The 16,838-nt window shown below is 47.8% G+C and overlaps 1 protein-coding gene across 1 annotated transcript; it reads left to right on the top strand.

Moving 5' to 3' along the window:
* The first annotated feature begins 14,782 nt into the window (after positions 1-14,782).
* LOC137062916 (olfactory receptor 10G4-like) lies at positions 14,783-15,733 on the top strand. The gene has a single exon (XM_067433868.1). The coding sequence runs from the start codon at positions 14,783-14,785 to the stop codon at positions 15,731-15,733; it is 951 nt and encodes a 316-aa protein (XP_067289969.1).
* The last annotated feature ends 1,105 nt before the right edge of the window (positions 15,734-16,838 follow it).

Raw genomic sequence — 16,838 nt, 5'->3', positions numbered from 1 at the left:
CCACCGTGGTGGCTAAGTAGTATGGCGGTGGTCTGCCAAAAAAAATTTTTTTTGTATGTGAATGCTATTTAACGTTAATATTATGACATGAGTGTAGCACAACACATTATTTACAAAATAAATAATAGGTCCGCAGTTTAATGTTACCTCACAACCATGGAAACAACATTCATGCTTTCTTTTCTTTTCTTGCGGCCGGATCAGTCCTCGTCTGACCTGGAAACCCAGGTACTTGGCCTCAGAGAGGGCTAGGTGGCATTTTTGGGGGTTGGCGGTAAGTCCAGCCTGCCGGAGCTCTGAGAGCACCCTACGCAGACATTCCAGATGTTCGTCCCATGCCTCGGAGTGGACCACGACGTCATCCAGATAGGCTGCTGCGTAGGCCTGGTGGGGCCGCAGGAGGATGTCCATCATCCGCTGGAATGTTGCGGGGGCCCCGTGCAGGCCGAAGGGAAGGGTCCGGTACTGCCAATGGCCACTGGGGGTGGAGAAGGTGGTCTTCGGCTTGGCGGCCTCGGATAGCGGTACCTGCCAATAGCCCTTGGTGAGGTCCAGAGTACTGATGTACCGGGCCCTGCCCAGGCGGTCCAGCAGTTCGTCCACTCGAGGCATGGGGTACCCGTCAAATTTGGAGACTTCGTTCAGGCGGCGGAAGTCATTACAAAAGCGGAGGGTGCCATCCGGCTTTTGGACCATCACGATGGGGCTGGACCACGGACTCCGGGATGGTTCTATTACCCCCAACTTCAGCATTTGTTGGACCTCTTCCTCAATAGCCTGCCGACAAGCCTCCGGGACTCGGTAGGGCCGTTGTCTAACGACGACCCCGGGGGCCGTCCGGATGTGGTGTTGAAGCACTTTGGTCTGCCCGGGCTGAGAGGAGAACACATCCTGGAACTGACTGACCAGGTGCTGCAGCTCCGTCTTCTGGGCCGCCGACAGGTGGGGGTTGACATCCACAACCACGGGCTCTGTGAGGCTTAGGGCAGCTACCTGGTCCCGGGTCTCCACCCATTTCTTCAGGAGGTTGATGTGGTAGAGCTGCTCTGCCTGCCGTCATCCCGGCTGTCTCAGGCGGTATGTGACTGGCCCAATTCTCTCCACCACCGAGTAGGGTCCTTGCCAGGAGGCCAGAAATTTGCAGGCGGAGCTGGGGACCAGGACCATGACGCGGTCTCCCGGTTGAAACTCCCGTGGTTGTGCTGTCCGACCGTAGAGACGTTGCTGCACCTGTTGGGCCCTGGTGAGGTGTTCCCGGACTAACGGCATCACTCGGTCGATCCGTTCCCTCATTTGCCGGACGTGTTCAACGATGGTCCGATGAGGGGCCGGCTGCTGCTCCCAAGCTACCCGGGCCACGTCCAAGAGGCCCCGAGGTTGACGGCCAAACAGGAGTTAGAAGGGGGTGAAGCCAGTTAAGGCCTGGGGCACTTCGCGGATCCCGAAAAGCACGTAGGGGATCATGAGGTCCCAATCCCGCTTGTCCTCTGCAGCCACGCGCCTGCATTTGTTTGAGGGTCTGGTTAAAGCTCTCTACGAGCCCATCGGTTTGGGGATGGTAGATGGTTGTCCTCAACTGCTTCACCCGCAGCAGCCGGCAGAGGTCTGCCATTAGCAGGGACATGAAGGGGGTTCCCTGGTCATTCAGGATCTCCAATGGGAGGCCGACTCGGCTGGCCAGCAGAAACAGCTCCTGGGCGATGGACTTCGCGGTGGCCTTCCGTAGGGGAACTGCTTCTGGGTACCGGGTGGCATAGTCGACGAGGACCAGGATGTGCTCGTGCCCTCGGGCAGACTTCGGCAACGGCCCCACGATGTCCATTCCAATCCGCTCGAAGGGGACCTCAATAATAGGCAGCGGGATGAGTGGGCTGGGGGGAGGAGTCCTGGGCGACGTGGCCTGACAGGTCGGGCAGGCTTGGCAAAACCGCTTTACTTCGGCGTCCAGGCCCGGCCAATGGAGGCGGTCGCGGATGCGTTGAGCGGTATTGGCTGCCGCGAGGTGGCCTGCCATGGGGTGGTTAATAGGCCAGTTCCAGGATGGTCTCGGTCTTGGCCCGAGGCACAACTAGTAATTTTTTCTCCTCCCTCCTTCGCTGGGCGACACAATACAGCAGGCCATTCTCGACAACAAAATGTGGGAGAGGGTGGGGCCGGGGGAGGACGTCTTCTCTATCTACGACTCGCACCTGGCCCCAACAGTGCTTGAGCCGGTCGTCCTCCCGCTGTTCCTTGGCGAAAGAGCCCCCTCCAGCAGCCTGTTGGTACACATCATAAAACAGATTAGTAGATTGGGAGTCGGTCGGAGACGAGCAGGGCCGGTCGGCGGCGGGGTCCAGACGGCGGCCTGGGTCTTCGACGGTTCCCTTTGGGGCTTGCAGGCTGCATAAAGGCAGACAGTAGCTTCTTGAAGCCGGGCCAATCCCTTCCAAGCAGCACGGCCACCGGCAGGTCCTTCACCAGGCCAACTTCAACCGGCCAGGTGCCCTGGGGGGACGAAATGACCATCTCCCGGGCCGGTACTTGGCGAGTGTCTCCGTGCACACAGGTGATCGGTAGGAATTTTTTCGGGCCGCTTCGACGGGCACACAGACGGGACTGCATGAGGGTGACTGCGCTACCTGAGTCCAACAGTGCCCGAAGCCGCTTCCCATCAACCTTCACCTCTGCTTCGGGGGCGTTCCCGCCGGCACTCGTTGATGGAGGATGCAGCCTGCCAGCCAGGCTCGCGGAGGCAATGGTGGATCTGCACTTGGCATGGGCTCATCTCGTGGCGGGGGAACCGTCGGCCTGCTGATTGGTCGCGCGGTCCCTTCGAGCGGGCGTCGCTCCTGGACCACCCTCTGGGGGAATGGCGGCAGGCGGTCCCCGGCCCCGCTGGAATGGACAGCATCCGCCAGCTCGATCGCCTCTACTAGTTCCCGGATGCTGCGTGGGTTCCTCATACCGACGGCCTGTCATTGGGCGCGAGGCAGGGTGAGCAGGAGGCGATCAACGACCACCCGTTCCGCTACCTGCGCTGCGGGACCTCCTTCTAACAGCCAGTGCTGAGCGATACGGCTGTGTTCGGCGGCCTGGGCACGGGGTGGCACCCGGGGCTTGTATTCCCACTCATGGAACTGTTGGGCAGTGCACACCGGGGAGAGGCCCAGCCTCGCCAGGATCTCTCGCTTAACTGTGACATAACTGTCGGCGCTCGTCAGGGGGAGCGAAAAGTAAGTCCTCTGTGCTTCACCGGTGAGGAGGGGCCCAGCGCGCGTGCCCACTCGTCCACGGACCATCCCTCTCGGTGGGCGGTGTTTTCGAAGACCTGAAGGAAGGCTTCTACATCAGCTGTCATCTTGGGTAACAGGCGGATGGCCTGCGCCCGGGGCTCTGGTAGCGGCACCCGCTGGGCTGCGGTCGCCCGGATGGCGGCGAGTTCATCCTCCGTCCGACCCAGGCGAATGGCGAGATGTTCAGCTATTTGCTGCTGGCGGATACTTACCGCCTTCGGTAGTGCTGGTGACACAAACAGAGAGAGAGAGGGGGAAAAATTTTTTTAGGCGTTGGAGCGGTGATCTCGGGGTGAAGAATCACTCGACAAGAGGTACGTGAAATCAAAGCCCCAGAGGGTGGTTTTATTGTGGAGTGTGAGGTGCCTGGTGAAGATGTGCTGCTCCGTGTTCAGGTGACCCGTGCTTCCGGTGTGCTCGTCGTGCTCTTTGTTTCCGGGTGAAGCGAAAGTGGGTGCCCAGACGTGCTCCAAAGGGGTTAGGCTGTCGGTCACTCGCTGCTTTCTGTGAAGAGATAAGACAGAGATTAGAACAGCGTTGCATTCGCTTCGAGCGCACCCTCTCAGTGCAACGTGTGCTCCTTAAGAGCATGCGGGCTGATGGGGAGCAGCTGTGACCGATCAGCCGGTGATGAGAACGTGCAGGTGTTCTCCGTTGGTTGCCAGGGCGACGCTGATTCCTCTGGGAGTGCTCGTCACACTTGTGATTAAGTTAGTGATGTTCTCAAGTTAACGTTAGCTAACAAAACTTAACCCAGATAGCACTGTGACATTGAGTCAATGTTGAAATTCCATCAGAATCATCAGAGGGTTGGTTGAGGTTGAAATTTTGATTGAGGTTGAAATTTCAATGCTAAGTAATAATGGATCAATGTTGAAAATTCAATGCTAAAACATATTGGACTAATGTTGAAAATTCAATGCTAAATAATATTGGATCAATGTTGATAATTCCATGCTTTTCAGTGTTGAAAAGACAAACATTGAATCAATGCTGATGTTTGGTCAGCTTATTTCTCCACTGGTGAGGCTTACGGTCAATCTATCCATCCCATCATTTAACATGTTAAAGCAAATCCAAATCAATTGGGTACATTTCTGTGAAACTTGAGCACATTTATTATTAACCTTAAAGGATGAATCTCCACCAACGAGTGTGTGGATTAACAAAGAAATGAAAGCTCTAGCATAAGTTCTGCTGGGAAGACTCAATTACTTACGTCACTTAATGCCTTCACTCTAATCCAATGATATTCTCATGCTCACGGTATAAAGGCTCTGTACTTACACATGTTTGAGTTCGCAGATACTGAAGTGACGATTACCCCCATCCTCCCCACCACCACCAGGATGGCCCTGTCCATACCCTACCGGGGGGTTGGCTGCGCCCCTGCCCTCGTCTTCAGGCAGGAATTGCAGATCCGAGACCCTCGGATTATGCTCTTCGGACGGGGCCTACGCCAAAATGACTCTGTACACTATCAGCTTGCTGAGCTGTTAATAAATGCACTATTGTTAATATATTTCTCCCCGAGTCTTTCTGGTAGAACTACCATAAATTAAACTCAATGGGAATGAACTATTTGATTATTGTTAATAATAATAATAATAATAATAATAATAATAATAATAATAATAATAATATTTTAATTATTGTTTTAAAATCTCCTCCATCATGGAAAACATCTCCAATCCCCTATTCTTTCTGCTAGCTACAGTGCATGCAGTGAGATATATCAGTGAGATATAATGTCAGAGAGTCCTTAATTCTTGTGGTCATCCAGTTATAAATAAATCATAGCTTATCTGTTTTAAGTGAACTTAAATATACAAGTTTTAGGAGACTCCTTTACTCATTTGAATTGAGGGAACGAGTTTACTCAAATTAATTGAGTTAAATCAACTTATTAGGGTTTTCAGTGTTTCTGAAGTTGAGCGGAGGCAGCCTTGCACTAGAGTTTGATGGTGGGGCTGCAGGCCAAAGGAAAATTGACAGGAAAAGTCTGTGATAGTGAAGTGGAAGCGTCCTTGCGCTTAAATGATTGCCTGGGGCAGAGGAAGCTGGTATTGTGAACTGAGGTGGTTGTAACGTTGGAAAAACCTGCGGTCAGTAGCTCGGCGGAGCAGAGAGATGAGTTGGGCTAGGTAGCGGCAGCAGCGGCTGGATCTGGGGCACAACCCAGACTAGCTGATGCCCTGCTGCAGCAGCCTGACGCTCGAGGAAGAAACGGTCCAGTGGGAGAAGGTGTTTTGTGAGAGCGTGAGTTCGGAGCCTTATGTTTTCTTGAACTGTTTGCAGTTTTGGAAGGTGGATTTGGAGATTGACAAGCTGCTTGGAGTGACACATACAGGTTGTATAATTCAGCTTTATTAATTTTTATGGAAAAATGAACGTTGGCGCTGATTAGTGCTTGTCTTAACCCCAATACGGTCCATTTCTCTATTGCTGGAATTGTAGGTTGTGTTGAGGTGTAGGAGGAAGCTGGAGATGGTGGAGGCGATGGCAAGCCTCTGTGTCTCGGGGTACGGGAGATGGCGCGGCTGGGCCGAGGGCCACGCTGTGTCTCGGTGGAGATTCTATCACGGTGTCCTGTTGGATCGAGTGCTCCTTGCATCTGTGGGATGCTACAGAGGATCCTGGGCCACAAGGGAATCCTCGTCGAATGGCTATAGTTTGATCTCAGACAATAAAACGGATGCCTACAAACATCTAAATAACATTTATGTGATCCTCCACTTGGGCTGATTCACTGTAAAAAAACACGAAACAACTTGAAAAAAGTTGAAATTAATGATTTTGTTTTGTTGGTTCAGCAAAAAAATCTCACATTGTAAAAAACACAAATTGAAAAAAGTTGAGAGGAAAAAGTTGGTTCAGCAAAAAACCATACTGTAAAAATCTCATACAACAAAAGAAATCTTAGTACTAATTTCCCCTTGCTTTTTCTTGTTGACTTAACTTTGGTAAATAACAGTTATACGAACTGAAAATAAGTTGCCTGTGACACACAATTCTTTTTTTTTTTTTAGTTGAGTCAACGTGACATTATTTGTTTTCTGGAGAGATGCAAGTAGTCTGTAACAAATCTTTTGTAGTTGAGCCAATTCAACATTTTGTGTCTTTTGGAAACAGAAGTTCTTATTAAGAATGAACAGGTTCAGATGTAGACGTTTTTATTGGAAATGTTTGGTTACCATTTTGGTGATGAGTGTTTCCTTTAGTTAGGCAGTTTGAGTCTTAGCGTATTGTGTGAGTTTGTAACAGTGTTAAAAAAAACACATTATTTGTTGTAAAGAATGCTGTAACCAATGATCAGGTGATCTAGAGAACAGCATTATAAAGGGGAGTAGTTAACTACTTTATTCATGATCAAAGTGATATTTTATAAATGGTATATTACATTTACCAACAAAAGTTTTTGCAGCAGATCAGTCATTCTGAAGTTTGATTTTTAAATACATTGGGGGAACTTTTTTTAGACACACACACACACACACACACACACACACACACACACACACACACACACACACACACACACACACACACACACACACACACACACACACACACACACAGACATCTAGAATCAGCATATGAATCTCAACAATGGTGTACCCCCCAAAAATGGTGATGACCAAATGATTTTCAATTTAAAAATCAACATCTAAACCTGCTTCCAATGGACAAAATGTCTTGAATTGGCTCAACTACAAAAGATTTGTTACTGAATAGTTGCATATCCCCAGAAAACAAATAATGTCTAGTTGACACAAAAAAAGACACACAGAAAACTTATTTTCAGTTCGTATAACAGGGATTTACAAAAGTTGAGTCAACAACAACAAAAAAAGCTAGTGGAAATTGTATTAAGATTTTGTTGTTGTTGTACAACCTTAATTTGTTTTACAGTGTTGGAAGATATGTTGATTACTGATTGTTCTCAGCTGGTTGGAATGACATCATGATTGGGTGGATCATTTTAAAGTGCTCCTCCCGAACTTAGTTTTAAGAATCATACTCGCATCATATAATAGTCTCTGGGTGAAATTCACAGAGTGGGGTAGTTGAAGATCAAACATATGCAGTGTTCTTTGTCCCATTAGAGTATGGTTTATTTTTGCTTTTGAATTATTTCCCTCTGTCTGATCCTTGTGGTTGCCACACATTCATTCAAATTATTAAAGGTGCCCTAGAATAAAAATTTTAATTAATTGCCATAGGTTAATAATAAGAGTTCAGTACATGGACATCACATACAGTTAGTCTCAAACATCATTGCTTCCTACTTCTTATGTACATCTTGTGAATCCAAAACTCCACAGAAAAAAAAGTGCTTCTCAACATAAACCCAACAGTGACGCAAGTATTGGGGATCATTTATATGCATGCCCCCAACATTTGCATCTGTCCGAACATGTTCATTGTCAGGCGGATATGGAGCGAATCATCAGGTAAACAAGCTACTCGCATGGACATACTTAATGTTCCAGGCTGTTATGAGGACTTTTTTACCCTTCCCACAGATAAAAAATGTCAACAGTCATGGTTGATGTTTATAATCCGATACCACAACAATTTAATTCAAGATCATTCGTTTGTTCGGCCCATTTCAAGCAAGCCTTTGCTCAGCGTCTTAAACTGAAGAAAGGGGCAACTATGTTCCTGCAAGCAGTAAGTAGCGATTTATCCACTTATTGACTGTTTAAACAATTTCTGATTAAATTGAAAGTTTCTTAGAGAGACAGCATTGTCTAGATAACGCAAGATGCTAGTACAGTAACGGTAGGAAACAACAAGTACCATACCAAACTAAATAGTGTCGGGTAATAGGTAATAGGGTAATATTATTTTGTATTAAAAATACAACCATAGATACTTTGCTTAGATCGTTCACTCGATCCTTTTAGCAAACGTCACCTTTTCCACCATATAAGTTAAAACGATAGTCATTTGACAAGGCTATCCATTTTGTAAAAATATTAGTTATATATTTATATTTTTGAGAACTGAAGTATGGTGTTTCCTATGATGTTTTTGCCTATTTGTATTTCAGATTAGGCTACATCACAGTCACTGCGTAGCGTTAGCCTACATTGTGACTAACGTTATAAAAACATGCAATATCGTTGACAAAAAAGACAAGTCTAAAATGTAGGCTGAATGACACTTTAAGCAGAACATCTGAAAAGGAGATTGATGAAATGCAGCTTACTTGTTTATTGGTGTTTTCAGATCGTCTGTGTGCGAGAAAGAGAGCTCAAGTGCATATGGTTGCCAGATTGGACATGTTTAGGTAAAAAACGTCTCAGGTTACGTATGTAACCCTAGTTCCCTGAGGGAACGAGACGCTGCGTCTAAACGCTGTGAGAACGCCTCTGCGTTAATGCGTCGTGAAGCGCCTGTAGAACCATTCCATCGGGAGATCGATCGTCGCCGACGTGATGACGTCGCCGACGTGATGACGTCATCAACCGGAGACTATAAAAGGTCCGCGAACACAAACAGGAACTAGCTTCTGATAAAGCCTGAAGTAAGTGATCACGGGCACGACGGGAGTATGGCAGGGCGACGCAGCGTCTCGTTCCCTCAGGGAACTAGGGTTACATACGTAACCTGAGACGTTCCCTTTCGGGGAACTCGAGCTGCGTCGAAACGCTGTGAGAACACTTATACCCACATCGCCATAGGACCAAGTGTCTCGTATGTGTGAAGCCGAAGCGCACACGGTTACGAGAGTACCTGTGCCCCAACTGTAGATGCCAGGTCTACTTCATAGAACCTGACGAAGGTTAAAGGAGACGACCATCCGGCCGCGTTACAAATATCGTGGAGGGAAGCCCCCGACAAAAGTGCTTTTGAAGCAGCCATACCCCTGGTTGAATGCGCCCGGACAGCCAGTGGAGACGGCTGCCCGGCCGCTTCATAAGCAAGTTTGATGGCCTCGACCACCCACTTGCTCATCCTCTGCTTAGATACTGGGGCCCCTTCTTAGGGGGCCCGAAACAGACAAACAGCTGATCAGTTTTCCTCCACAGGGCAGCTCTGTGGACATAAGTATCTAACGCCCTGACAGGGCACAGCAGATTCAATCTTTCCTGGTCTGACGTCGTGAAAGGAGGAGGACAGAATGCCTGAAGAGTGATGGGGCCCCGTGGGCTCGTAGGAACCTTGGGGACATAACCCGGCCTGGGATGCAGAAATGCTTTCACCATCCCAGGCGCAAACTCTAAACATGAGGGCCCTACAGACAGGGACTGAATATCTCCTATTCTCTTTAGAGATGAAATAGCCAACAAAAATACCGTCTTGAGGGTAAGGAACTTATCCGAAACCTCCTCCAAGGGTTCGAATGGAGGCTCGGACAAGCCCCGTAAAACAATGGCTAAGTCCCATGCTGGGACCCTCGAGTGCATCACAGGCCTCAACCTTAAAGTGCCATGGAGGAAACGTGTAATCAGAGGGTGTCTTCCCAAAGACACTCCACCGAAAGGGACGTGGAAGGCACCCAAGGCCGCCACGTACACCTTTATTGTGGAGGGGGTCAACCCTGCCGAGAACCTTGCCTGCAGAAACTCCAGCACTGTACCAACCGGGCAGTTAACTGGGTCCCACTGGCGTTCTCTGCACCATGCTGAGAAAAGTTTCCATTTCAGAGCGTACAGTTTCCTCGTGGACGGAGCTCTGGAGTGAAGGATGGTCTCTACGACCTCAGCCGAGAGACCTTCCTCTATGAGCCTAGCCCCCTCAGAGGCCAGGCCCACAGTTTCCACATCTCCGGGCGTGGGTGCAGGAATCTCCCGCCCGCCTGAGAGAGTAGATCCCTCCTGGTCGGAATCTCCATCGGAGAGCCTTCCAGGAGAGATATTAGGTCCGAAAACCATACTCGGGTCGGCCAGTACGGAACCACTAGAAGTACCTGGGCCCCGTCCCGGCGTACCCTCTCCAGAACTCCTGGAAGCAGGACAATCGGGGGGAAGGCGTACAGAGGTAGCCTCAGCCACTCCTGTACCATGGCATCCAGCCCCAGCGGGCAGTGGGAATTCTCCGCCGAAGCAAATAGGTCTATTTCCGCTTTCCCATAAACCTTCCAGAGGAGCTCCACCACCTCTGGGTGGAGTCTCCATTCCCCGGGCCTCGGCCCCTGTCTCGACAGGCTGTCTGCTTCCTGATTTAGGACCCCGGGGATATATACTGCCCTGATTGACAGCAATTTCCCCTGGGCCCACAGGAGGATCCGATGTGCCAATTTGTCCAAAGGACGGGACCTCAGACCCCCTGGTGATTTATGTAGGCGACCACCGACGAGTTGTCTGTCCTGACTAACACATGGTGGCCCCTGAGGTCGGGCAGGAACTGTTTCAATGCAAGAAACACTGCGAGCATCTCTAGCCGATTTATGTGCCAGTGCCGCTGATGTTCCTGCCATAGACCCTGGGACGAGCGACCACTCATGGTCGCCCCCCAGCCCGTGAGAGAGGCGTCTGTCGTTAGCGTTACGCGACGAACATGAGCCCCCAACACGGGACCCTGAGATAAAAACCCCGGGTTTTTCCACATGACCAGAGCACGTAGGCATCGCCGCGTGACTTTGATCGTGCGGAGCGGATTTCCCCTCCGGGAGAACCCCTTCGTTTTGAGCCACCACTGCAGTGGCCTCATGTACAGTAGGCCAAAAGGTATCACGTTGGACGCTGCTGCCATGAGACCTAACAGTTTCTGGAACTGTTTCACAGTGACGGCCCGGCCTAGCTTCTGTTCTCTGACGGCTGCCAGGACCGATGCTATGCGTGTTGGCGATAATTGCGCCCGCATAATTACCGAATCCCAGTTCACACCTAGAAAAATGGTTCTCTGAGCCGGAGAAAGCACACTCTTCTTGGCGTTCAGCCTCAACCCCAGCTTCGACATGTGGGCGAGAACAGCATCTCGATGCTGAACCGCCATCTGCTCTGTATTCGCTAGAATCAGCCAGTCGTCGATATAGTTCAGTATGCGGATGCCCTGTAGACGCAGCGGCGCCAGAGCTGCATCCACACACTTGGTGAACGTGCGGGGTGACAGTGCTAGACCGAAGGGAAGTACACGATATTGGTATGCCTCTCCCCCGAAGGCAAACCTCAGGAACTTCCTGTGATGTGGAAGGATGGAGACATGAAAATACGCATCTTTGAGGTCTATGGTGACAAACCAATCCTCCGATTTGACCTGCGCTACAATCTGTCTGAGTGTAAGCATCTTGAATTTGAGCTTGGCCACCGAGCGATTCAATAGCCGCAGATCTAATATCGGGCGTAAGCCCCCATCCTTCTTCGGCACGATGAAGTAACGGCTGTAAAAGCCAGACTCCCTGCTGGGAGGGGGAACCCTCTCTATAGCCCCTTTTTGCAGGAGTGTCTCTACTTCCTGTGCCATTACCAGAGCCTGCTCCGGGCCCACCTCTGTAGGTAGGACACCACAGAAAGGAGGTGGCCAACTTCTGAACTGAATGGCGTACCCCTTTTCTATTATCTGCAGGACCCACTGAGATATATTTGATAGACGTTTCCACTCGTCTAGAAAATCTACTAAGGGAACCAGCCTCTCGAGGCTGGCCTCTGGTGTATTTTGAGCAACAAGCACAGTGCCCTGAAGCGGCGGACCGGCAGGGAACGACTGACTTGACTGCTCGGGAGCCCCCCGAAGGGGGACTCGGACCACCCTCGAGTGGCCCGCGGGGACCGTCTGCGCCCCGGCATTGCGGCGGGGTTGGCAGCGCGGCCCCCAGAGGGCGCTGCAGGACAACGGGTACCGTAGGCAGAGGTAAACACCGTTTCCCTTCGGAGGGGACTACCCTCAGCGTCCTTTTGTTTCCCCTGCCCTCCGAGGAGGGGGCGGACCACCCTCAGGTGGCCCGCGGAGACCCTCTGCGCCCCGACATTGCGGCGGGGTTGGCAGCGCGGCCCCTTGAGGGTACCGAAGGAAGACGGGTACCGTATGCTGAGGTAAGCACCGTCTTCCCACGGAGGGGAAACTAAGGGAACCAGCCTCTCGAGGCTGGCCTCTGGTGTAATTTGAGCAGCGAGTGCAGTGCCCTGAAACGGCGAACCGGCAGGGAACACCTGACCTGACTGCTCGCATGCCCTCCGAGGAGGGGGCGGACCACCCTCAGGTGGCCCGTGGAGACCCTCTGCGCCCTGACATTGCGGCGGGGTTAGCAGCGCGGCCCCCTGTGGGCACCGAAGGAAGACGGGTACCGTGTGCTGAGGTAAGCACCGATTTCCTTCGGAGGGGAAATGCCAGGGACGATGCAGCTGAAGGCGAGAGATAGCTCGCAAGCGTCTCTTCGATCTTCGGCATCGCCCCATAACCATAGTGTCTCAGCCCAAATACATTACTATATGCAGATGTATGTGGGCTGAACACTCTATATGATACCGGTTTCCTCCATGACCTAGACACCTCGGTGTGCAGGTCAGGGAAGAATGGCAGGACGTTGATGCTTTGCACGAGAGGGCAGGAATCGCTCATCTAATTTCGTTTTCTCTGATTTCGATGGGATTCAGATATTTCAGCCAGCCAGTCATTCCTTATTTTTATATTTAACCTGGCCACAGCTCTCGTGAGAACCTCAACTCACTAGCGGGAGACTGAAGTGGCGAGTCTTCAGTCGCGATGCTCTCAACGTCCACCTCCTCAGAGCTGGATAGTTGGAGCACCGGTGCCCCGCCCAGGGAGGAAGAGACCGCAGAGCGGGCTTCCAAACCCCGAGACGAGACACTGGACGATACAGGTGAGGGCTGAGATAAGGCTGGGCCCGTCTCAAACCCCTCTGTAAAGTCCATGTGTGAACCCCACGACTGAAGCCACCGCTCTGCCTCGGCAGCAGCGGGACCAGAGCCGCGGGGAACACGAGCCGAGGCACCCTCCTCGAAGAGTGCCCGGCGGGAGCGCAGCGTTCTCAGTGGCATACGCTCACAGTGCTCGCAAGCAGCCCCCTCGAGGGCTGCCTGGGCATGCTGCTCTCCCAAGCAGGCTACACAAAGAGAGTGTGTATCCCCGCTCGTGATGTAGCGTGGGCAGGGATGAACACACCTCTTAAAGCTGCTTTCACTCGCCATTTTACTCTATCTATTTTATTTTCTCTTTGTTTGTTAATATATACTGCAATATTTAACAAAAGGGTGGAAAATCTCTGGATATAGACAGACAAAAACACCAAATAGACAGACAGGTTCACACAGATCGCTTGCTGAAGGCTCAGAAGCTAGTTCCTGTTCGCGGACCTTTTATAGTCTCCGGTTGATGACGTCATCACGTCGGCGACGTCATCACGTCGGCGACGATCGATCTCCCGATGGAATGGTTCTACAGGCGCTTCACGACGCATTAACGCAGAGGCGTTCTCACAGCGTTTCGACGCAGCTCGAGTTCCCCGAAAGGGAACGGGGAGTATATGGGTTTCTTTTCACAGAAAAGCTCTGATTGGGGGATTTAATTACTTAAATCTGGCAACCGCATGAACGCGCGCTGTTTCTCGTGCGCGGATGATCTGAAAACACCAAATAAACAAGTAAGCTGCATTTTATCAATCTCCATTTGAGATGTTTTGCTTAAAAGTGTCATTTAGTCTGTCTGTGTTCTGTCAGGACGGCCAGGACTCACGAGCTGAACAGCTTGTGAGCTGCTGAAATAAGCCAATCAGAGCAGAGCTCAACATTTATATTCATGAGTCATGACTCTTCCAAATAAGGCAAAAACAGAGCCTTACATCCTAGGGACAATTTATAGGGTTGTAAATGGACCTGTAAAACTGTTTTTGGACAATTTTGTCCCTTAAATAAGCCACATACCCTCTATGTAGATATCAGAGAACAATTTAACATATTGTTCCAAATCATTCTAGGGCACCTTTAATTTTACCATGTTGAAAGGTAATGGTTGCTTCACAACTGATTTCAAAGTTCTGTGCGACTACCGCTAGCGGGGGTGAAATGTGACAATTGTATACGAATGTCTTGTCCAGTGGAAAGGCAGGGAGTGTCCCTGAAGTCATTAATGGCACAGTGCGAGTTCCCTCAAAAGGGAACTATGACGTATCTGTCATACAATTTTAAAGAAATAAAAGGCAGGACATCACACACACTTTGATAAAATAGATGGGTGAGAGCAACATCTCAAAAGCTCTTGCATAAGAAAAGCTCTATTTTAAAGATCTAAAGATATTTTACAGATCTAAAAAGGAATTCCTTTTTAGAAGAATAAAACTAGAAAATGTTATACATATTATTTTTTTAGGATCTAAAATGATCAAAATTCTTTTTGTCTTATTTTTGAAACAATACTTTCACCACTCGTCACCTTGCTGTTACAGATGCTTTCTGCATCTTTTTTTGCCATTGTCCTTCACAGGAGGTTTTTTCTGCATCTATGAATACATCAAGGATCTAATTGTTTTAAATTATATTTTATAGTTGTTGTTTTTTTTATATATATTTGTCTGTATGTTAGGAATTGGGTTACTGAAAATGGCGAATGAAAATTACACTGTGAAAAATGTAGACAGCTTTATAATCACTGGATTTGATAACCTGCAGAACCAAAAGCTCTTTGGAGCCCTCATCTTAATAGCCTACATGCTCATATTGCTTGGGAACAGCATCAATCTCTGTATCATCTTGACTGGCAGACATTTACATAAACCAATGTACATATTAATCGGTAATCTAGCTGTTGTTGACATAATGTACTCCTCTACCTGCAGCACAACCATGATCTCAGTGCTGCTGGCTGAGATTAAAACTGTGTCATACTACTCTTGTATGTCAAGGATGTTCTTCTTTCATCTTGGTGATATCACAGAGTGCATGGCTCTAACATTAATGGCAATTGACAGACTTGTAGCAATTAGGCTTCCATTAAGATATCACAGCATTGTAACAAATTCACGAACATTTCTTCTTATTTTTCTGACCTGGCTCATTGGTTTCACTGCTTTAGGTTTTGTGACATCTGTGGCAGACAATCTGCCATACTGTCAGCCTCTTATCAGATATGTGTTCTGTGGGTATCCTTCATTGGTCAGAGCTGCTTGTGTTGATGCAGAACCATATTTTATCCCATCAACAATATTAAGTGTGTGGATATTATGTGGTCAGTTTCCTTTTATTATGTGCACCTATGCTGTTCTGGCATATAGTGTGACTAAACTCTCCAATAATGCAAACAGAAAGCAAATGATCAGCACTTGTTCGAGTCACCTCATTGTCCTGCTAATTTTTTATACACCAAAGCTGGTCTCTGCATTATTAACTCGAATAGGAGTTGTGCTTGCTTTAACAGAGAGAAATGCATTATCAGTAATTGGCACTGTAATTCCTCCCTTAGTAAACCCCACTGTTTATTGTACCAGGACTAAAGAAATCAGAAAAATATTATTAGGTGTATTTTTTCACAAAAAAATAGCACCTAATCATTAAGGTTAAGATTGATCATGGTGCATTTAAAATGTAAATTCTTAAATTGTAATGTTATTGCTGTTCCATGTGTTTTTTTGATGCCCTTGCTGTTAGAGACCAAATCAAAGACATTTATTTTTAAAGTAAATTTAGAAAAAAATATATGATCATCTGCTTATTTTTTAAGATTACAGTATTAGAATAAATGAATCATGAAATGTTAAATAGAAAAGAACATTTTTTTTTTTGTAGAAGGATTATGTATTTCTGTCATGTATTGTATGTGAAGCATGAATCATATTAATAAAGTTAATCAGTATAGAATAATGTTTATTTTTCCTTAGTCCCAGCAGTTATTGACTATATTAAAGCATGGTATCCCAAATATACAGGGAACATTATTTGCTCAGCTATTAATGGACTGTTAAAGGGATATAGTTCCTCAAAAATAAAAAGGATAATACTATTTTACAGACCTTATTTTACCAGAATTTATTTTGTGTCACCATTGTAGAGATTCCTACGTGGATTCTTGATGTCTGTGTGGGTCTAACTAATGCTGTAGATTAAAACTTTATGTGCTTAAATTTAAACTTAAATTTATAAGTAAATAAGTAAATGAATAGTTTAATTACCACAACAGTGAAGGATCTCATGGCTATTATTATTAATATTTTAAAACTATTATAAACCACTTTGACAACTAGAGCATTAGACTCTGCATGATATCAGGGATTCTGTCAATACATGATGATGTTATCATCATCATCAATGAATTAACAACATCACTTGATGATATTTTCTTTTGACACTTTGTTCCTTAGCAAATGTGTCTCACAAACACAAAGCAGCCAGAGAAACACTTATATTATACAGTCAAGGGTCAAGAGCCCAACTAAAGCAAACACTTATCTCCATCATGGTGACTTTAAATGAAATTATTATTTTCATTAAAACAGAAATAAAGTCAATCTGGTTAGTGATAAGTTAGTCCACATATTATTGTTTGGTTTAGTAACTTAAATTTTTTTACTTATCGAATTTAAGATTGGATCAATGAAAAAGTCTCCATCTTAATTTGAATCAGCAAAAAGCAACAGACGAGGCGAAAAGGTTATGGTTTCCA

The sequence above is a fragment of the Pseudorasbora parva genome, chromosome 23, assembly GCF_024679245.1.
Source record: "Pseudorasbora parva isolate DD20220531a chromosome 23, ASM2467924v1, whole genome shotgun sequence".
NCBI lineage: Eukaryota > Metazoa > Chordata > Actinopteri > Cypriniformes > Gobionidae > Pseudorasbora > Pseudorasbora parva.
The sequence above is the reverse complement of the archived record's forward strand: the minus strand, read 5'-3'. Positions and strand labels throughout refer to the sequence as shown.

What these genes read in the sequence shown, in the direction of transcription:
- LOC137062916 (XM_067433868.1), top strand. Translation starts at nt 14,783, where the DNA reads ATGGCGAATGAAAATTACACTGTGAAAAATGTAGACAGCTTTATAATC.